At 42.0% G+C, this 23,750-nt stretch overlaps 1 protein-coding gene across 1 annotated transcript in view; it reads left to right on the forward strand.

Annotated features, from left to right (window-relative positions):
• The window catches only part of FAT3 (FAT atypical cadherin 3), a 643,096-nt gene that overhangs the window by 167,497 nt on the left and 451,849 nt on the right, over nt 1-23,750 (forward strand). Inside the window, 1 exon segment of the mRNA XM_042457261.1 lies at nt 9,348-12,656. Within this exon segment, the coding sequence (XP_042313195.1) occupies nt 9,365-12,656 (3,292 nt within the window). The 5' untranslated portion in view covers nt 9,348-9,364.

The raw sequence follows: 23,750 nt of genomic DNA on the forward strand, positions 1-23,750 counted from the left end.
AGTCCTTCACGGGGAGCGTGAACCCCGTTCAGGACAGGTGGAATTACCGCCATCCTGGACCAGGAGAAACCTATCACAAGTACTTCCGTTTCTCTGGTTCAGGCTGAGTCTGTTTTCCCTCATCCAGACCATACCGACTCCAGACAGGCCCGAGAGGAGAGAGACCTCCCCAGTCACTGCATCAGTCGGAGACCTAGAGAAGACTATTTGGGGTGTCATCAGCGTACTGATAACCCTGGTGCCCCATGTCTCCGGATGATCTCTCCCAGCGGTTTCATGTAAATGTTAAAAAGCATGGGAGACAGAATGGGCTCCTTGGGGACCCCAGATGTGGGGTCTCCTGTGGAGCACACCTCTCCCAGCTGCACCATCGGAACCTCCCAGAGAGGTAGGACCGGAACCACTGGAGTGCAGTGCCCCCGATTCCCACCTCCGCCAGGCGCTCCAGAAGGATACCATGGTCTATGGTATCGAGAGCCGCTGAGATGTCCAAAAGCACAACAGGGACACGCTACCCTGTCAATGCCCAGACAGAGATCATCGACCAAGGCGACATGGCGTCTCAACCGTAACCCGCCCGAAAGCCGGTTTTGAAATGGATCTAATAATCCGTTTCATCCAAGATTCAGTTGGAGCTGGATCGACAACCGCCCTCTCGATCACCTTACCAAAAATGGCAATAGCGAAACTGGCAAATAATTGTTATGCAACAGGGGGTCAAGGGAGGGCTTTTTAACAAAGGTTTTTATGGCCAATTTCAATTTAGCTGGAAATTGCCCATCCCTCAAAGATGTGTTAATAATCCGGTGTAACAGTAAAGTCACAGCCGGCCCCCTCGTGCCGCTAGCCAAGGGACAGGGATCGAGAGAGCATGTTGTCTTCCTAACACTCCGAAGGATCCTGTCCACATCCTCGGTACTAACAGACTCAAACTGATCCAGTATAACTGAGTCCAAGAAGCTCTGGTACCTCTGCTCTAGGTTCTGCTCTAATGCTGGGTTCAAGACCCTCGCTTATCTGAGAGGTTTTATCCGCGAAGAAGTTGTTAAATTGGTCACAGCAGGCCTTAGAAGGTGCAAGATCTGGTTCGGGGCAGGAGGGAGCTGGTTAGCTCCCTCACAACCCTGAAACTCTGCTGGGACGCGACTCCGCGGACGCGATCGAGCATCATAAATGAATTCTTGCTGCCCATATCGCCTCTCCGTAGTCCTCCAAGAGGTGGTCTAGAGAGCCTTGTCAGCTAAGCGTAGTGTTTCCGCCAGCAATACTCTAGCTGTCGCAGGACCCGCTTCCATGCCCGAGATCTTCCGTGTACCAGGCTTTCGTTTGGAAGCAGGCCTGAGAGGGCGCTTGGGAGCGATACTGTGTATAGCCCTAGAAAGACCGGTATTCCAGATACCAGTCAGGGCATCAACAGAGTCGCCGTCATTTCCAACCATTACCCCTCTAGGGCTTCTTGGAACTTTTGGGTTCCATCAGCCTTCAAGGGTGGACCATTTGAATAGGTCCCCACCCCCGGGAGGGATCTGGGTAGAAGCCTTGATCTTTGCTTCCACCAGGAAGTGATCCGTCCATGACAAGGGGGAAATATTAGATTTCCACCCACGGATTTTCCATGTCAGTACAAAAACCATATCGAGTGTATTACCCGCAGAATGCGTCGGACCCGAGACCAGTTGAGACAGGCCCATGGAAGTCATGGTATCCATGAATTCCCGAGCCGCACCGGATGGAACATAGTTTGGCCGGAAGGGGATGTTGAAATACACCACAGGACAAGTAGCCTGGGTGTTTCCAGCATCAGCTCCGAGACCAGCTGTGTGTCACTCGTTAAGGGAGTCTGTTAGCGCACGGGTGGCCGATACACCAACAAAAATCTCTAGACTGTCCCTGGCCTCCGAGTCAAGTAATACACTCGATGTAGGAAGTTTGACGAACATGGTTCCTGGAAAGAGGCAAGGTGTTCTTATGGATCAAAGCGACACCCCCTCTCGCCCACCTAACCTGGACTGGTCCTTACTGAAAACCCAGCAGGGAGGCCTGAGCCCACACAGCTTCCCCTTCAGCCCAAGCCAGGTCTCAGTAATGCAAGCCAGGTCACAGTTGTTATCCTCAAGCATATCATGAACAATGTGGGACTTATTCTTATGGACCTGGCATTGCCAGGAGCAGAGACAGGGTTTGTGGTATGGTTGGAATGACCCTCCAGGTCCTTTTGGTTAGGAGAGGGCCGGAAGGAGAGATAGATTAAACATCGATCTCGCCTTCCCCTGTAACTCCAGTCCGCACTCCTACCGCCATACCTTCCCTGCCCCACACTACCTCAATAGGAGCCCCGCGCTTGCTAGATGTTTATCCCCCACCTCCCATCCAAAACATATCCCCCAACCATACCCTCCTTCCTCCCCATGATGTAGCAATGATGGAAGGGGAAAAGATGACTCGATCATTCCCTGCTGCTTACTAGCACAAAGAAAAAGCACCCCTCCCAACAGGACGCAGTCCTTCCCACGCTGGCGTGGGGGCTGGGCTGGCGCTTCTCCGGGGGGGCGGTGGGCCGGCCTTTGAGGGAGCCGCTCCCACCAGTCCTCCCCCTTCTGAAAACGCCGCTCCAAGCGGCAAAGCAAAGTCCCTTTCCCTGCTGGGTGCTGGGCGCTCTTCCGGTGGCATGGGGGCTGGCGTGGCCGCTTCTCCGGGGGGCTGGTGGGTGGCCTTTTGAGGGAGCCGCTTCCCACAGCTACCAGCTCCTCCCCCTTCTGAAAACGCCGCTCCAAGCGGCAAAGCAACGGTAATCTTCAGCTCCTGGTCAATCCTGGGAGTCCCAAATGGGCCATCAATGTAGATTGAGTAACCTTAGGCAGGTCACTTTTTCTCAATTTAACATGTTGTTGTGTGCCTTCATGTTGTTTCCAATTTATGGGGACCCTAAAATGGCAACTTTGTTAAGAAGGGGTTTGGCTTTACCTTCTTTTGAGGCTGAGAGAGTGTGACTTGCCCAAGGTCACCTGGCGGGTTTCCATACCTGAGTGGGGATTTGGACCCTGGTCTCAGGAGTCCTAGTCCAGTGCTCAAACCACTACACCACACTGCCTGTTTCAGCTTGAAGGTATGGTGGAGGATGAAACAGGCTGTATTTCTGTTGCTCTTAGCTTCTTGGATGAAGAGCCAGATATGAATACAAACGTACTCAAGGAGTTTTAAAAAAGCTTGCCATTCACTGTAGGGGGCCTGGGTGTAGGTTGCTCCATCTGCTCATGCTGTGCGTAGTTTTTACTCGTGGGTGGAATTATGTCTGCTGCTGAAATAAACTCTCCCTATTTGAGGAGAAAGTCGTGTCCAGGGTGTATGACAAAAGTGCGTTGGATAGCATGCCCATTCAAGGAATGGAACAGATGGCATTCCCTTTCTCAAAGCCTACCTTATGCACCTGTGTAATCACAAAATTGCAAGAGACTTCAGGGATCATCTAGTTCTCCCAGTTGTGAGAAAAATGGCCTTGCATTGAAACAGTGGCTTCCATGTTACCGATGTGGTAAAACTACTCTAGGTTTTACTCCAGATTTTTAAGGAGCTACAGTCTATCCCATTTCCCTATATGAATCTGCCAGAGTCTTAAGATCCTTGGGGAAGAGCTTTCTCTTGATCCCATCAGCATCATCACAGTCCACTTTGCTGTGGACAGTAGACAGAGACTTCTCAGTGGCTGCTCCCAGCCTTTGGAATTCCCTTCCATAGGAGATTAAGCTGCCCCCCTTTCTGTTCTCCTTTTGTCAACTGGAAAAGATCTTTTAATTGAATAAGGCTTTTAATTATTGATTGGTTGCAGGAATCTTTTTGGCTCTGAGTGTGTCTGTGTATGTGCTCTATTTTTAGCTTTATTGTTCTGTATTTAAATCATTTTATACTTTTAAAATTGCAATGGTGTTTTAAGGTGATGATTGTTTAATTGTGTTTTAACTTTTTATTATTAGATTTACTTTATTTTTAGGCTTTGTAAGTCATCTTGGATTGCTTGCTATTAGGAAGGCAGCATATAAATACAATGAAATAAAATAAGCTACCCAAAGTGCTGAACCCTGACATGGAAGTCAATGGCCATCACTGAAGTCAAGCATAGTGTAGTGACTACCATTTGGGGTTTGGATTTCGGAGATCCCTGTTAAACACTGCCTTGAAGCTCACAAGAGAAGAGTCCAGTAAGTGCTGGCTTGTTGCTTGTCCTACTTACTCCTGTCTACATGAGGATAGATGTAGGGAAGCTTGTCAGTTTTGGTTGATCACATTTGGAAGTGAACCAGCCTCACTCACACTTTCTGAGCTTAAGGGGTGGGTTGGAACATAGTTGTCTTTCTAATTTCACACTTCTTCTACTTCTGTGACAAGTTACCAGAATGTATATAAAAATGTACATGAGATTGAGGAAAGAGTCTGCCCAATCGTGCAATTAGTAGGCTCTGGAACATTTCTCCAGTTGTTACTTGTACAATGGAACAGCACCATTGGATGTACTTTATATATTCATGTATATATCTAGAAACTTTACTCAAAAAATTGACTCAAAAAATCTGGGTCAATTTATCCATGGATTGATGGGTGAGAAAATAGTGGCGGCAGTGATGTGGCTCTTTGGGGCTTCCATTCAAAGGAGCACCGAGAAAGTAGTCGTTCTCCTGGAATGAACTAAGCCCTTGCTTTTCACCACTTTTCTCAAAGAAGGGAATACTTCCTTTTTAATATAAGAGTTAATACTGTACCTTAACTCTTGTCTTTTCATCCTTTTTGACATGTGAACATTTTCTTAGCCAGCACAGCTCTCGCACACATTCCTAACTCCCATCTCTCATTCTTCATCCTAACCTGAATCTAACTAATCTCTGTCTTTGACTAACTCTCCCAACATCTCTTAACTCCTATTCCCAACTGACTGTTAAATACATCAACACCTTACCATCTCAGAGGCAAGGAAATATGAGGCCTGCTCTGGTTATTCTCATAGCATCAACCCAAGGTTTATTGTGGCATCCAAACTGAGACAGTATATTCGAGCAAATCATCCTTTTCAGAATTTGAATATCAGTTTATGCTTCTTTGTCATGCAGTGCCAAGTTACTGTGGCCTCTCTCGCATCACCATTTGCTGTTGGTTTCTTGTAGCTGTTGGTTACATGTTGCTGATACACTGAGACAAGAAGATAGCCCTAAATTTCATCAATATGGTAATGAAGTATTTGTCTTGGACTTGAGAAATTTGCATTTACAAGGTGAATGACTGCAGAGCTTTCTAAGCACTCCAAGAGCCTAGTTTCTGTTGTCAGAGAAGTACTTGCCCCTAAACAAAGTCACCTTGACTAATGCTGTGCATGTTTGGAACATGACTTCCATTTTTAATTGCTATTTTAGTTCAAAAGAGAGTCCACTCCTATCCTCTTTAATTGACACCCGCGTAAATCTAAGTAGTTTCCTGCTTGAATGTTTCAAAAGCACAAACAAGCGCTTTATTTAGTAATTTTTTTGTTTTTAAATCAGAACAGTATATGAAGTTATTTTTGTTCATTTCCTTTCAGTTCTCGGTTGAATGATTGCCTCTTACTTCTGCTTGCTGAACATGCCACACCTGTTAAAAATAAATTCCAATGATCAGGAAACTGTGTAGAAAATATTAGTTCTTATTTAATCAGAGAATCTTGCCCAGCCCATAAAATCAGATAGATGAAGAAAGCCATCTAAGAGTAATTCTTACCTAAGCCTTGTTTTCAAGGAATAAGATACAGTATTATGTTATCCTTTGGCCAGTCTAAGAATGCACTTCTATGACCTGTTTGTGGGGTTTCATGACTTGAAGCATATAGTAAGTTTAATGACATCCAGTTAGTGGATGAATACTGGTTAGAAAAATTTACACCATGTGGATTGAGGGCCTTCCCTGAATCTCCCTCTCCCTTCCCTGCTTATGCTTCATGTCTTGGTGGTTAAAGCAGGTGATGTAATGGCTGCTGGTCCATGGTTTCATAACAGTGTTATCCAAAGAAAGGTGGGGATGAGCAGGGGGCCCACCAACTGTCAGCTTCACTTCACTTTAAATGTTGGGCAAATTAGCTTAAGTTTTGCAAGAGGCTGGATAATTTTAGGACCATTGGTACCTTTGTATACCAGTACTCACTGAGTAGGACTGCAAGTTTGGGTGAATTAAGAAGGTTTTATTTAGAAATAGACAAGAGTGCAATCAAACATACAATAGTAATGCAAAGAAACATGGCATTCAGAGTTAACTGAAAAGGAAATGGTATAGCAGAGTTTGAAGGGTGATAATTACCTGTCCAAAGAGTAGACCACACAGTTGGAGTAGCTCAAACTGAGGGTGGCACATGATTGGAAGAATTTCACTGTGCACATGGAGCAGAGACAGGGGGCCAACTGTGTGCAAAGGGGCTAGGTTTTGGAACCAATATTTATACCCGATAACTAGCCTCTAGGGGTATGTTTGATGACCTCTAGCAGTGTAGGAAAGACCTGATGGCTTTACCAGGAGTCAGCAATGGGATTCTGGTCTGGTTGATGGTGTTAACTTTAGGGTAACAAAAACAGTAATTGGGGAAACATGGCAGAGGGTGGGAAGAAAAAGCTGGTTTACTGCTTTGATGCAGTGAATCTTCCTTTGTCTCTTGCTGCAAGAGGAAATTCAAAAGGAGTCCTGGGCAAGGAAATTGTCAGCAAACCCATTTATTTTTCATGCTAGCATTACCCAGATCATACATATGTCTTTGAGGCTTTGCTCCTTTCTTATGGGAAATCCACCTTGTGTTCCAAAGGCCATTGTGATCTCTTAAGAACATCCTGGCTTCAGAAAGGAAGATGTGAAAATATAGAGACCGCAAATACAGCATGGGGTATGCAGGGTGTACTAATAGCAGGAAGGGTGATGTGGGCACTAGTAGTCAATTTTCAGTGGCAGCCTTGTGGCAGTCAAAGCCTGTGCTTCAACCCTGAAGCTTGGGAGATGATACTCAGCATGAAAGATTGGGGTTGCAACTTACAGGGTTTAATATTTGTCCAGCCTATCCAGCGTCACATTTAACCCTCTGTCATGATCCCAGCAGACATGATAGGAATGGGTTTCTTAGCTCCCCAAATTGCTAGGGCCAATAGAATCAAAGAGAAGGAGTAAACATTCTGAAAAAGCTGTATGTCTTGATAAAATGCACAGGAGAGTTGATCAGGGACTATTGATTAATGTGCGGTGTGGCTGAATATAGACTCTGGGGTTGCAGCTAAGGTGCTTTGTGGGAGTGTTATAAAATCATTGCAATAAATCGATTTCAGCTAGTGCTTAAAACTGGCAGCAGAGTTATAGAATTACACTCTGTTTAAAAGAATGAGACTGGCCCTGAAACCTTGCCATAAAAATTCTGCACAGCTTGTAGAAATTTCCCACTATATGCCACTGTTATCAGGAACATCCTCTTCCCCCTCTTCCTCCTCCATTCTTACCATTTGTGATCTTTTAAAGTCACTTTAAAATTACCAGCATACTGCCATTGGTGTCATATCTGTGTCTTTGCAGTCTGTAACTGTGGGAGTTCTTTAATGCTAAAGTCCATTAGCTTCTTATATGTAACAAGGTAATTGAGTAGCCAAGCTTCAAAGGACAATCAGGAATTCCTAACAAGGTGCTTTTTGACAAGAATCCTGCCCATTTTTTGTTCTTCAATATTTTGGTCAAGTATCCTTTTGTAAAGCAAATACAAAGGTCATGCTGTCTTGGTGAAATTTTGGATCTGCTTTGGGAACACGTACATGCACGAGATTTCTTAAAAGGGAGAATTTATCCAGGCAGAGAGTGTACAGTGTCCTCTTTGCCAAAATTTTTTTTAAAACTGACAAAATGTCCATCATTCTGATGGACAGATTAGCAGTGTCTTGACATTTTGCCACTCCAGGGGATTTTGCCAGTCATTTAAAATGATGGCAGCTGCCTACCACTGTATAAAAAAAGTACACTGTTCAGAATATATATGTGGGAGGGTAGGCTCAGTTTACAACAGGCATTAGCCCTGGCAGGCCTATAAAGTTACCCATGGATGCTTTTTGTGTGAATGAGGCTGCAGGTCATGACTTACGGCAACCCCATGAATTTCATAGTGTTTTCTTAAGCAAGGAATACTCAGAGGTGGTTTTGCCAGTTCCTTCCTAACCTTCCTAACCCTGCTTAGATGACCCAAATGACCATGAGCTGATCCTGATTAGCTTCTAAGATCAGACAGGATCTGGTTCCTTTAAGCTGTTTAGGCTGCCTTGTTGATGCCTTACCTGGACATACAATATATCATGGCAAACCTTGGAAGCTGCAGTATCTGCATCACTGGGTCGCCGTTGCTCAAACACTCTGAGCCATGGCTTTTGGACAGGTTTTGGTAATAACACAGCATGGTCTCAAGTTCTGGTCCCAAGTACATTTCTCCTTAGAGGCACATGAGAATCATACGATTATGTGAGAACGATAAGAGGTGCATTTGGGCTGAGGATATATCCTGGTCTGTACTTCTGATGACCTTAGTGGCTGGAGCTGGTTCCCGTCCTTTTTCTCAAATATTTTTTGTTACAACCCATTTACAGATATCTTGCATATGTGTAGCCCATAGCAAGAATTTCCAAAGCCATGTCCATGATTTACAGCTTACCGGGGGTTCAATTATTTTTTTCCTGGCCATCTGGGAATGCAAAGATGTGGCTGATCATTGCAAAACTATGTTAGTTAAAGTGGTGGTCTGCAAGACTGGTGCTGGTCTGTGAGCCATTGGCTGTTGGTCTGTAGTGAGTTTCCAACAGGCAAAGCCAATATAGATCCATTTAAACTATAGGAATAATGCAGTTTGCCACCACGTTAAGTGCTATAGGTCCTGTGAAGTCCTGGCATTTGTAGTCTTACAAGGTCTTTAGCTTTCTCTGCCAAATAGTGCTGGTGCCTCACAAAACTACAAATTCGACTATTTTGTAGGATGGAACCATGGCAGTTAAAAGTGGTGCCAAACTACATTATATCTACAGTGTAGATTCACCCTCAGATAATAACATGGCACAAATGTGATACCAGTCCTTGGCACATTGGGAACAATAATTGCCAGTGCACTGCACCAGGTTGTTTGAGATGCACTATAGTTTCTGGTTGATGGGCTTCTCTCAGCTTAGTAGAACACAGGTTGTGTGCAGGCTTCTGGTAAATTGTGGCAGAGTGTTCGAAGAATGCGACAGAATGCTGACTTTTTTTTATTATAATGCATAAACTTGGCTTGCTTTACACATGTTTTTCTATTTGTCACTAATAAATTGCCATCTTTTTTTCCTTTTAAGGATGAAAGAATGATGTGATGGAGATAAATATGGGCCATTGGTCAGGTCCTTTGGCCCCCGCATCTGGAGTAATCTTCTTGCTTGTCCAGCTTTGGGTGAATGTTTGCCATGGCATTCAAGGAACACTACCGCTTGGCTTCCACTTCACACATTCCATGTACAATGCCACAGTATATGAGAACTCTGCAGCACGGACTTATCTTAATAGTCAAAACAGAATGGGTATCACAATGGCAGACCTTTCCTGGGATATCAAATACAGAATAGTGTCTGGTGATGATGAAGGCTTTTTCAAAGCAGAGGAGGTTGTAATAGCTGATTTTTGTTTTCTTAGGATAAGAACTAAAGGTGGGAATTCTGCGATATTGAATAGAGAAATCCAAGACAACTATTTATTGGTAATAAAAGGTTCTGTACGTGGAGAAGACTTGGAAGCATGGACAAAAGTGAATGTTCAGGTTTTAGATATGAACGATTTGCGGCCTTTATTTTCACCCACCACCTACTCTGTAACAATAGCAGAAAGCACTCCTTTAAGGACTAGTATTGCACAAGTTACAGCAACGGATGCTGATATTGGTTCTAATGGTGAATTTTACTATTACTTTAAAAATAAAGTTGACCTTTTTGCTGTCCATCCAACAAGTGGAGTTATCTCCTTGAGTGGCCGGCTGAACTACGATGAGAAGAATCGCTATGACTTAGAAGTTCTGGCTGTGGACCGTGGAATGAAACTCTATGGTAACAATGGAGTAAGCAGCACTGCTAAACTTTACATACATATTGAACGCATTAATGAACATGCCCCAACTATCAGCGTAGTAACCCATGTTCCCTTCTCTTTGAACAAGGAGCCAACATATGCTATTGTTAATGTTGATGATCAAGATGAAGGTGCCAATGGTGAGATCGAATCTCTTTCAATTGTTGCTGGAGATTCCTTGGAACACTTCCAGTTGGCTAAAGAAGGTAGATGGATGAATGAGTACAAAATCAAAGAGAAAAAGCCTATTGATTGGGAAAATTTTCCATATGGTTACAATCTTACTCTCCAGGCAAAAGACAAAGGTTCTCCACAGAAGTTTTCAGCTGTGAAACTGGTCCATATTGCTAGTCCCAAGAGAGAAAGCAATCCAGTAAAATTTGAAAAGGAAATGTACGATGTAGCCATCAGTGAGTTCTCTCCCCCTGGAGTTGTTGTTGCTATTGTTAAACTAATCCCAGAAACCCAGGGGGAAGAATATGTATTATTACCTAGTGAGGATGCTGAATATTTTAAGATTAACCACAGGACAGGTCTGATTACCACCGCACACCCTCTAAAAATTGTTGACAAGGAATTTTATGATTTAGAAGTGGTAAACAAAGATGGTGACCTAAAAACGTCTGTTACAGTCAGGATAGAAGATGCCAATGATCACATCCCAGAATTTACACAGCCTTCATACAGTTCCTATGTCAATGAAAGCGTACCTGTAGGGACCACTATTTTGTCAGTTTCTGCTTTTGATAAGGACCGTGGGGAAAATGGCTACATCACATACAGCATTGCCAGTTTAAATTCACTCCCCTTTTCCATCAACCAATTTACTGGTGTTATTAGCACTTCTGAAGAACTGGACTTCGAGTCCTCCCCAGAGAGCTATAGGTTTATTGTGAGGGCTTCAGACTGGGGATCACCTTACCGCCATGAAAGTGAAGTTAATGTCACAATATATATAGGCAATGTAAACGACAACAAGCCATTGTTTGAAAAGGTGGCTTGTCAGGGTGTGATTTCATCTGACTTCCCTGTTGGTGGGCACATCACAGCTGTGTCTGCCATTGATATAGATGAGCTTGAACTTGTGAAATACAAAATAATTTCAGGTAACGAACTGGGTTTTTTCTATCTGAATCCCGATTCTGGAGTTTTACAACTTAAGAAGTCCCTGGTTAGTGCTGGCATCAAGAACAACAATTTTGGACTTAGGATAACGGCAACGGATGGGGAGAATTTTGCCGACTCCATGTTTGTTAACATTTCTGTGGTTCATGGAAAAGTGTCTTCCAAAACTTTTAGCTGCAGAGAAACAAGAGTTGCTCAGCGACTGGCTGAAAAATTGCTGAAAAAGGCAAAAGCCAATGTAAAATTGAATTCTGAAGATGGCTTCTTGGATTTTTATTCTGTGAATAGGCAGCCCCCTCATTTTGATAAATCATTTCCTAATGACGTATCAGTCAGGGAGGACCTTCCCGTTGGTGCTACTATATTTAGAATCAAGGCCTACGATGCTGATTCTGGCTTTAATGGGAAGGTGCTCTATACCATATCAGATGGTAATACAGACAGTTGCTTTAATCTTGAAATGGAGACAGGTCTGCTTAAGGTCCTTATACCCTTGGACCGTGAGAAAACAGAACTGTATCTCCTTAATATTACCATTTATGACTTGGGCACTCCCCAGAAGGCCACATGGAGATTACTTACCATAACTGTAGAGGATGCCAATGACAACAGGCCTGTATTTTTGCAAGAAAGCTATTCAGTTAGTATTTTGGAAAGTACTAGTATTGGTGTGGAGATTATTCAAGTTGAGGCCAGAGACCGAGATCTAGGGCCAAATGGGGAAGTGACATACTCCATATTAACAGACACACAGCAATTTGTTATCAACGGCTCCACAGGGATAATATACATAGCTGACCATTTAGACAGGGAATCCAAGGCAAATTATACACTAAAGATAGAAGCAAGAGACCAAGCCGAGAATGGGCACCAGCAGTTTTCTGTTGTGCCTCTAAACATATTTTTAGATGATGTCAATGATTGTTCTCCAGCTTTCATACCACCTAGCTATAGTGTGAAGGTCCTGGAAGATTTACCAGTTGGTACCGTCATAGCTTGGCTTGAAACACAAGATCCGGATCTTGGTCTTGGAGGACAAGTACGTTATTCTCTGGTGAACGATTACAATGGTAGATTTGAAATAGATAAAGCCAGTGGTGCTATCCGACTAAGCAAAGAACTTGACTACGAGAAGCAGCAGTTCTACAACTTAACTGTCAGAGCAAAGGATAAAGGGCGTCCGGTTTCTCTGTCTTCAGTTTCCTTTGTAGAAGTTGAAGTTGTGGATGTGAATGAAAATCTCTATACCCCTTATTTTTCTGACTTTGCTGTTATTGGATCAGTAAAGGAAAATTCACGCATTGGAACCAGTGTTTTGCAAGTGACCGCAAGGGATGATGATACTGGCAGGGATGGTGAGATCCAGTACTCCATCCGGGATGGCAGTGGGCTTGGCCGGTTTAACATAGATGAAGAAACTGGTAAGTTGTTCATTGTTTTCTTTTGTGCAGAAATGTTGCAAAACAGAACAAAAAACTTCACAAATGTCTTGGAGGTGATCTTAATATAGTCACTGTATATAGAAAAGGTGCTCAGTGTGCAGTGAGGCATGTCGTGTGTGCTTATTGCTCTTAAAGTGTGATGGAAATGTTCATTGAAATCCATGCTGTGTCATTTAAATGGGAGTCAGACTGGATAGCTCAATTGAAAATGTGCTTGGCAAAGTGTGTATGGATCTATATCTAGTCTGTTTGCTCTTTCCATCCTCCCCTTGTGGCTGATTAATCCACGTACAGGATCTGCTTCTCAGCAAGCATATACACATCACTCTTGCTGAGTCTGGCCATTCAATTTCCAGTGCTTGGGGTTAAAATTTTAGTCATTGGTCGGATCTCTCTCTCTCCCCCCCTCCCTCTAACCCCCTCCTTCCCTCCTCCATTTCCTTTTGCCTCTCACTCTCTCTGGTCTCCTCCAGATTGATCTAATAAATATGAATTCTTATGATATGGCTTTTTGGATTTTGCTAAATGTTACTACTTGTTGCTTTTGCATCAATTTTTCCATCCTTTTTGGGCGGGGGGGGGGGGGCTGTTTGTAGTGATTTCTTGAATTTGTTACTAGGCATGGTTTACTTGAGATGGTTTAATGGCTTGAAGGGCAAATTTCTCTCTCTCTTCTCTCTCTCTCTGTATGTATGTATGTATGTGTGTGTGTGTGTGTGGGTGTGTGTGGGTGTATACACACACACACACACACACACACACAAACTTACAGACTTGTAGTGCAAAAGTGCTAGATCACTGTTGTACTATAGTCCTATAACTCAGAAAGAATTTGTAAAAGAAAGTTGGAGAACAGAATGACAGTTCCATAATGTCCAAAACACACTGCAGAAATAATGCAGTTTGAGACCACTTTAAATGCCCTGGCTTAGTACTAGGGAATCCTGGGCAATGTAGTTTATTGTTGCACCAGACCTCTCTGACAGAGAAGACTAAACATCTCACATTTAGGACACAGCAGCTACGGGTCAGAGGTAGTGTCATGAGATAAGTATCACATAGCTGCTTTTTTCTGGATGTAATCGTGGTTTAAACGATGTGTGTAGTAATCTTAATAGAATCATGCAACTGCCTAGTTAGAAAGACTCTAAGGTTCATGTATTCCAATCCTTTGTCATGGAAGGAATCTACAGCTAAAATATCCCTGACAGATGTGCATTGAATCTCTGTTTAATGTCTTCCAATGAAGGAGAGTGACAGCCTTGAGAAGTGGTCTTTTCTATTGCCAAGTAGTTCCCTTCTTTATGTAGGAGAAAGCTTACATCCATTTTTGGATACAGGCACAAAGGTGTTCCAATAATACTATTTCATTCATACACACACACGTACGCACGCACACAAACAAACAGAAACACACACACACACACACATATCATTTAAAAGATGCTGTAACATGTGTGTGTGTGTGTGTGTGTGTGTGTGTGTGTGTGAAATATGTCACTCATTCTCTATGAACTTACCCATGCAGAAACTGCTTAGGTTTATCCGTTCTAGCAAAGATGTGAAAGTACAGACTTCATTTTGTCATTGCTATGCTCTTCCTGAAAAGGAAATGCTGGTTTATTTGCAACTCCATTACTGCCTGTATATTATGTAGTGATAACCATAAATTATGCGGGTCACTGTGATAGACAGTCACTGCACTCTTGACCCTATAAAAGAAATGAAGTCTAATAAAGCAAAATCAGGAGTTACGCAAAACAGGCTGTTAGTTGGGTGGAGCAAAGATTACCTTTCTTCATACTTTATTGTTCATGTTTTATTTGATGGAGTTTTTGTATTATTATTCATGGTTTAAAAAAAGAAATAGAAAGCAGCATTTATTACTGGAGAAGCTTAGTATAGAAGCAAGCTGTGTTTGAACTTCATGCTTGTATTAGGTATGTGTGTGTATCTGTGTATATTTTAATGGGAAAGACATTAAATGTATTCATTTTCCAGAGATGATTAAGGGTCTGACGGCTTTCAGAGATTTAAATTGCAGCCTCACTGCCATTAGGAAACATTATCAAAACCAGGGAAAGGAGGAGCGGAGGGATGCGGCCATATGATAAAATTGCAGTTCAACAAGCTGGTTGTTTAAGTATCTAATAGCTGCTGGCATTAACAGGGCCAGCTGTGACATTCGATTAAGTGAGGAAATTAGAAAGCATTACTTTGCATTTTTAAGAAATTTCATTAAGAGCTGCCTTCTCACAAAGCTCTGCCCTGAAACAAGGAGAAGATCCAGGGGCATGAACTCCCTACCTCTGTTCCTTTTGAGTTCTTCTCTTTTGTCAAAGAAGTGAATGAATGCTTTTAAAAGGTGAAGATCTACTGTATAAAACTTGGCAGCATTAGAAATCATTGGGAAATTGCTTGAGTTCCTTGCAGGCCCAGTGGAAAGGTCAGAAGTTGGCTTCTGGTTGTATATTTTGTTCATTATAAACTTTCCCTTCCACCACTGGAGCTGGATTTTCTTGGTATTGCTGGCACCAATCTCTGAGTGCGGCACAAAAGATGGTCATAAAGAGTAGTTTAACAAAAGAAAGGTGGGAGACAGATTTTACATGCAAGCTCAGATCAGCAGGTAAAGATAAGTGAAGTGGAGAGTAGTCTGTACTGCACTGGGATTTTGTTTTATGACAACCATATGATACGGTCTCCATAAGTCAGAAATGACTTCAAGGCATCAAACAATTAGAAATTGTGCTAAACAGGTAAGTGTACATGGGAAGAAATAGGCATACTCAGGCTGCATCTGCACTGCACAAATAAACCAGTTTGACACCACTTTAACGGTCATACTCAATGCTACTTTTTAACCATCTTTTACTGTTTAATTTTATAGTTGGGAGGGAGGGTTGGGCTGGGGTCTTCTGGGGCTTGTTGTTTTTATTGTTGTATATTGTATTCACTTTGCTGTTACCCGCCTCGATCCTCAAAGCGGAAGACACAGGATATAAATAAATATTTATTATTATTATTATTATTATTATTAAGTTAATTTGTTAAAAATTGCCAAAAATAACTACCAATGATAAAAACAACAACCAACAACTCCTGCAGGATCTGTGCTAAGGAGAAATTTTTAAAAGCAGTGAACAAACATATGAGCTTCCAAATAATTGCACTGCAGCAGGAGCCTCCATACAATTTGATATGTCTCGCTATGTAGCAGGATAGTTAAGGCAGTACAAAGACAGGTGTGTGTGTGTGTGTACACACACACACACACACATATATAAACACCTGTCTTATACACACACACACACACACACACACACACACAAAACACACACCTGTCTTTGTACTGCCTTAACCATCCTGCTACATAGAGAGAGGATGGTTGTTAAAGCACAAGATGTCTGTTTCTATTAATTTAAACTGTTTAATCATACATTGGTATTCCATGCTGATTATGAAAGCCAGATATTGTTGTATTCACTCATGGGTCTGGTGTTTTTTGTTTTGTTTTGTTTTTAAGACAGTGAAAACATTTAAAGGGCTCTTTGAGCTGCAGTCTTGACACTCAAATTGTATAAAGGCAGCATAGTTAACAACTACACAATCCAAATGTTTAGCTCTGGATGACAAAGCCTTTTGATGAGTTTTGTTTGAAAACCACTGGCAATAGGGACAGAGACAGCTTTAATTTTGGAGTTTAGACTCTGGAAAAAAAGAAGATGAGCATGTACATATGCTGCACACAGGCCTTGTCAGACTGGCAAAAATTCAGGAAAGATCATACAGAGGGATCAATGATCTATAGAGGAGATTTTGAGATTTGAGACTCTCTAGTTTAGGAAAAAAGATGACCAGAAGCCAAACTACTTACATTATTTCTCTAAGGGATTTTTTTGCTTTCCCTGCTTTCCCCCCTTTTCCTCTTGCACATAGGAGAATAAGATGATTTGTATCAGGGGGTACATTTATCATGATGTACATTTAATACATCCATCCCTAGCATCAATAATATATAGGTCATTTGGTTAACTCCTGTCCTGCCTATGCTCTTTTATAGTTGTGGGATTTAAGTGGTTTTTGCATTACACAATTAAAGCATTTTCATACACTTAATTCTCAAGGCTGTATCCCATACAGTCATTGGATTTGTAGTTTTCTGATGTACTAGAGCTCTCTGGCAAAGAAGTTTTAAGTCCCTCACCAAACTTCAAATCCCATGAGGCTAGTTTATGATGGGAGCGTGGTAGTTAAAGTGGTATCAAATTGCTATAACCACGTAGTATGAAAAAAATCTTAGGGGGGAAAAAGGCTTCCTTTGCCAACCCACAGACAGCCAACGTTGCTGATCAAATTGTGACTGGTAATATATTTTAAAAAGCATTAAGCCTCCTTTCCCATGATAACAATCAGACTCTTCAACTGTTAAAAATAAACAAATAAAGTGATTTAGGGGCTTGACAGACTGCCCCAAAAGGGCAGGCTGGAGTCACCCGTTTTTACTCCTGACGGACGCTGCACTAACCAAACAGCATGGCCTCCGTCAGGACTAAAAAACCCCCACTGAAAGTGGGTTCTTTTTAGTCTCCGTGGCTGATGCCATGAATGAGCCAATGCCGCACTGGTGCCACAACATTTAGATGCTGTGTCACGCTTGCATCATCATGGCAGCCTCCTTGTGGACGGGGCCATGCCATGATGGTGCCGCCGCCATGAGGTAGGGCTTGAGAGCATGCGGTCACTCCACAATCCCAAGTCCTAAAATTGGCCCCAGACTGCTGCTTTCTGGCAATCTGTACCGGGCCCTAGCTTCTAGATATGTCTTTAAACCACCGTGCAATTTGTATGTAAAATGGGGCATAAAGAAAGGCTGATACAATACCAGAATTTGAGGACCTCTTCACACGGAATGGCATTTGGTAATACACGGAGCTATGTTACCATGTTGAACACCAGTTGAAGAGTAGACAAATCCATACAAGAGAGGGTATCTATGCCTACTTGTGATGACGGCTATACACTTCTTGCAAGATTAGTGCAAGTTTGCTTTTGAACTGTGTCACTGTGGAGCAACAGTGAGAAATGGCTGTTAAACTCTTGCCTTTCCTAGGCATGTTGTTTTCCATTGTGGAGAGCAGAATCTTGGATTTTCTTGCCTATTGCTCAAGTGGAGGATCATCTTAAATTCTTAAAACATATTTAAGTTTGATGTGCACACCTAGTTTCCTTTGAAAGTTATTTTAGAGATTCTTCTCCAAAACAAGATTTCACCAAAGGCAACCAGAGAGGCTTTTATTCATGTTCAGTGTCCTTCTAAAACGTGGATGGTGAGAACAAGAATGAAGGCCCTTTTGCTTGCAGCACCCATTATCTGGAACATAGTTGTCCAGGAAAGTAATACAGCTCCATACCTGAGGGCCAGAACTCGGTGACAGAATACCTATTTTGCATGAAAAAAACATTCCAGGTAAAAATCCCATTATCTCCAGGTATAAATAGTAAAAAGGCCCAGAGAACAGCAGAATAACATGTGCAGATAAGACACTAAAAATGCAGAGGAACATGTAACCGTCCAGATGTTGGATTATGAATTCTCATGACTCACCACCTCTGGCTGTGCTGTTTAGGGCTTTGGGAGGTTCTGATTACCCCCCCCCCCCCCACCACCACTACATTCAGAATACTGAACTTTCTATATATGCTCACTTCGTATAGGTTCTGATGGAATCCATAGAATCATAGAATCATAGAGCTGGAAGAGACTGCAAGGGCCATCCAGTCCAACCCCCTGCCATGCAGGAAATCCAAATCAAAGCATCCCCGACAGATGGCCATCCAACCTCCGTTTGAAGACCTCCAAGGAGGGAGACTCCACTACACTCCGAGGGAGGAGTTTGTTCCACTGTCGAACAGCCCTTACTGTCAGGAAGTTCTTCCTAATGTTGAGCTGGGATCTCTTTTCCTGCAGCTAGCATCCATTGCTCTGAGTCCTAGTCTCTGGAGCAGCAGAAAACAAGCTTGCTCCTTCCTCAATATGACATCCCTTCAAATATTTAAACAGGGCGATCATATCACCTCTTAACCTTCTTTTCTCCAGGCTAAACATACCCAGCTCCCTAAGTTGTTCCTCATAGGGCATGGTTTCCAGACCCTTCACCATTTTAGTCGCCCTCCTTTGGATACGCTCCAGTTTCTCAATGTCCTTTTTGAATTGTGGCGCCCAGAACTGGACACAATATTCCAGGTGGGGCCTGACCAGAGCAGAATATTGCAGGGGGGACGGGGGGGGGGGGACACACTTTTTTTAGGACATTTTTTGGACTCCCAGGTCATTCAACAGGTTTCCAAAGAACTTTATAAGGCTCTTAGACATCACTGTTGAACTGGGAATGAGGTCAAGAACACTCTTCAGAGTGGTGGTCCATGGACCAGTACTTGTCCCTGGAAGATTTCCATTAAACCTGTACAATTGCAGACAAAGGGAACAAATATGGAACCAGTCATTGCGATGTTAGCATAGCAAAGGAAATTTCTGGTCCCCCACTGTCAGAACTAGTGATAACCATCCCCAGACTCAGTCAATTAGGTTTCTGCTGAAAGCTTTATTGAGAAGTCAGAAAGATCCATCTTTAGAAAGAACTAAAAGCTCAGTACACATACATCAAATAAAAGCAATTGAAAAGCCTCAACTCCATCCCACAAAACTGGTGGTCTAAACATACAAATTTCTCAAAACAATTACTTCTTCATTTGTTTTCCCTTTCTTCCACGGAGAAATTGAGCCTGGTTGTGCTAACGGCCACCGCTGGTGATAACCGAGACTTTCAAAAGCTTCTAAAAGGATAAACATTCACACACATTCCTTTACCAGATACTCAACAGACCCAATTAATTTAAGTCCTCTCTGTGATGCTGTTTTAACCTAGGCAGTTAACATATTTTAAAACATAAGGATCACACGTTTTTATATCTATTCATCAAACCCATATAACCATACTTAGCCCACAGAATATACTAGGATATCTCAGTTATATTTTTTCTATTAACTCTATTATTAGTCTAAGTGTCTTGGTTTCTCTGTTCTTTGAGTAGGCATTGATGGTCTTAACCAATTTGTTCCATATAGCACAAATCTTTGTTAATAACCAGGCACGTATAAAACAACCAAATATAATATACACCTATATAATTAAACATAACAACAAAACAAACAAATCCAAAAGCATATTAATATCCCCTTATATAAGTGTCTCCACTATGAATAACCCATTGTCCATTAGTATATAGCACACCACATACCTGCAAATCATGCTCTAAATAACCTAGCATATAACATAACCCTTCTATAACATTATACTTAATCATAACAGTCAAAACAAAATCATGGCAGGATTAACCCAGTCCTGACACCCATATCAGATGGTTTGAGATCCAGAAGACATTCAACGGTGCTCTGCAGTTGCATATTTTGGAGTGTTGAAGGCAGTCTTAAAGGGGGTCTAGTCAACTGTTTGTGATCTTCTTGTTTAGCAATCCTTGCTAAAACTTACAAGGAATCCCTTAATTCTTTTAAAGATAGTTCAGAACCATCAGATTAGAGTATTGTTCTTCTGAAAATTCTCCATTGGCAAGTAGTGAATACTGAGTTTGATCAATTCAGCTTTAATAGATAAAGATAACAGGAGGACGTATATTAAGATGGTGGCAGCTTTAGCATTACTAAACAATAAATCAGTCATAAAAACATAACTTGGATTAATTGCTGAGGACAGAAAAAGTCAATGTATTTGTGTATGGCTCCTTAGTCATGGGTTAGGAAGCGACCTTGGCTATATTGGCTTTGTTTATTGTTTTTCTGAAAACGTGTGAAGGTAAGCAAAATTGTGATGGGAAGACAAACAAATTAACAGTTTGGTGATATTGTTACTTCCATCATGATAACATGAAACTTCCAATAACCAAACTATTCATCACTGGTATTTGCTTCATGTGACGTTCAGGTCTCGGGTAATAAATTGTGAAACGAACAAATGTGAATTTCCCCTCTTTCAAAGCCCGCCAAGACCGTTTTCATATGTTACCCTGTTCTTCATAGAGGTTACCAGTGGGTGGGGAAGGCCAGATCAGTCCTGTTTCCTATTTGTGCCAGTTTGATGTGTTTTCCTGTTTCTGAATCAACCTGCAAAGCAAATAAAGGGGGAGGGGGGAAAGGAATGTGCACATTTCTTAACACATATTTTCACAAAATAATCTTTTTGTCCTTTTATCTCAAAGTTCACATTCTATACTAAAATGTGATTTTGGTCATATCTTGATGATTGTTTAATTGATGCTAGTCTTGCAGAATTCAGATAGGTGAGCACAATGGATAATTGTTTTCTGATCTATGTTTTAGTCTGGTAAATGGCAATCAGGTTGGTTTACTTAGACCAGGGATGAACAACTGTGTCCAGTTCTCTTCTTGGCAGGCCAACCCCATCCCACCCCAGCAACCCAAGATACAACCATTTTCCTCTACAGTAACATGGTGACTTGAACCAGTGTGGTATAATTGTTTGAGCACTGGACTGCAACTCTGGAGACCAGGATTTCAAATCCCTGCTTTCCCTTGGAGACCCACTGGCTGACTTTGGGCATGTCATGCTCTCTCAACTTCAGAGGAAGGCAAAAGCAACCCTTCTCTGAACAGACCTTACCAAGAAAACTGCATGATAGGGTCACCATGGGTCAGAAATGACTTAGTGGGGACATAGCAACAATAAAATGGCATCAGGAAATGGCATTCCATTAGTTTCTGCTGACAATTTGGTGAGGGTCTGCAGAGAAAAACAAAGATAGAATGGGCCCTTGGCGCATACACACACACACAACATGCTTATATAAAATAGAATAGTAAAATGGTGTCCCATATTGAGGTTTGCTCTCTCTCTCTCTGATTGTTTTCATACTGTGGTTTGTTGAATCATTGGATGCAGAACTCATGGATATGGAGGGCTGACTGTACTTTGGGTGCTATACAGGATTCTCGTGTGCTTGTGGGGTGGGGTATTTTGTGTGTTTTCACCCCTGGATGGATTTCTTTATGGCTGGGGGCAAAAAATGACTGAAAATCTTGGAACGGTTTTGGGGGGACTGGTAGGGGGCAAACTTATGACAACATTTAAACTGCTGTCTTCTGCAAATGCCTTGCTTCTCTTTGTTTTTCCATGTGCATCAAAGAAGATTGCTTTTGCTGGAGGAAGAAGCTGTCAATATGTATATGGATCCGGCTGGGAGAAATTTGGACAGAGAGCTGGGGCTGTGACTGCTGCCAGAATAAGAATGTGAAAAATTCCATATTGAACTATCAGTCTCAGAAACGTGTAGGGGTAGCTATGTTGGCCATTTAGTAAATTCAAACAAAAACCCACCAAACAGTGATACTCTTCTAGAATATGGCCACATAGCCCGAAAACTCCACAAAAAACTATGGATGCCAACCATGAAAGCCTTCGACTCCACAGTGATACCTTTATTGGCCATTGCACAATACACTTGTTGCAAGCTTTCAAAGCTCCACTGGCTAGAGATGTTAGTAAGATGCCTACATTTTGTTGTTTCTGTCCTTAGTTAAGATAGTATAGGGCTGGCCCCTCCTCCTTTGGGCATGCGGCAATTGGGCAAAGTCCAGGAAATGTAAAGTCCATTTGCATATCAGCAAGGACACCTCTTTAGGCAGAGGACAATGGAATCCTCAAGAAGTCTCCATGTTTTTGCATCAGGAACATTTTTGTAGGTGCTGAGCTAAAACATGTCAATCTGGTCTAAATTCGAGAAGAAAAAAAACGTTTTGCCTTGGTTTAAGATCACAGTTTCCTGGCTCACTCATCAGGGTTCCCTTGTTGCAGCTACAATGTGGTATCTCACAAGCCAGAAAACCTATGGTAGGTAGCCATGACAGTTGGAGGATATGAGGATTTGTAGTTCTAAAATATGTTGTAACTGGTGTTGTAAGCCATTTGGGTCCTGCAGTGGGAGAATAGGTCCTTGACACTTGAACACACCTTTGGATAGTAAACTGGGGGCCCACATGCATTACTTGAATCAGCACTGTTAAGATGGCAGGGTGTTGTTGATGTAAGTGGGTTTGATTTGAAATGTTTTATACTGTTAATCTTTCCTTCAGTATAAAAAGAACAATGTCTTCTTAAGTGAAGAATTGCTAGAAATTGTAGGAACTCAAGGTGGAACATTACATGATAGGAAATTGGGAGGAACAAGTCTTCTGGATTCACCTAGTGGTTTGATCACACAATTCCATGATATTAATAAATGTTTGAAGTAGGCTTGTAAGCTGAAAAGAGGACAGGGAATGAACCTCTGTTGTAGGGATAAAAATATTTGCTTGTTTAATCCTTCTCTTTAGGAATGAATACTTTCAAAAGTTTTCTCCTTGCTGAGATTGCGTGAGGGTTTTTTAATTTTATTTTATTTTGGTCTGTTTTTTCAGTCTTTGGTGAAAAAATTGTACCAAAAATTCATTTTGCAAAATTGTTTTTTATAAAACCCTAAATTATTTGGTGTAATGTTTTTATTTTTTGCAAAAAAATAAAAAGTCCTGGGTTACCGACAAATCTCACAGTCATTGCCTGTTTTCTTGGCATGTTTTCTCACTCTTTTAAAGCTAGGGACACCTTTTCTCATCAAGGACAGGAAATTTTTCCTTGAGTTTTCTTTACATCCCTGTTTGGTTGTATTTCAGATTTAGCTTGTGCAGGGAATCCAAAACTCCATTGAAAGACCAACAGAACCCCTCTTTCTGCTACATTTACCTCTCAGGGAGATGAGAAGAGCAAATGAATTACTGGAGACAAGTTGCATCTCATTTCAGTCCTCCCCTATACCTTTGGAAGTAGTGCACACATTTGAGTTGAAGGATACTTTCATTTATCATTACCGTTTGAAAGAGTTTGATAAATATGTATGTTTTGCCACTTCTAGGTTAGTGTTTTCTTGCAAAGAAAATGAAATAAAAATGAAGGGGGAGAAAAATCCCCATCAGCACTACCGTTGATATTTTTTTTACTCCCA

This window comes from Sceloporus undulatus, chromosome 3 (assembly GCF_019175285.1).
Source record: "Sceloporus undulatus isolate JIND9_A2432 ecotype Alabama chromosome 3, SceUnd_v1.1, whole genome shotgun sequence".
NCBI classification, from domain to species: Eukaryota; Metazoa; Chordata; class Lepidosauria; order Squamata; family Phrynosomatidae; genus Sceloporus; species Sceloporus undulatus.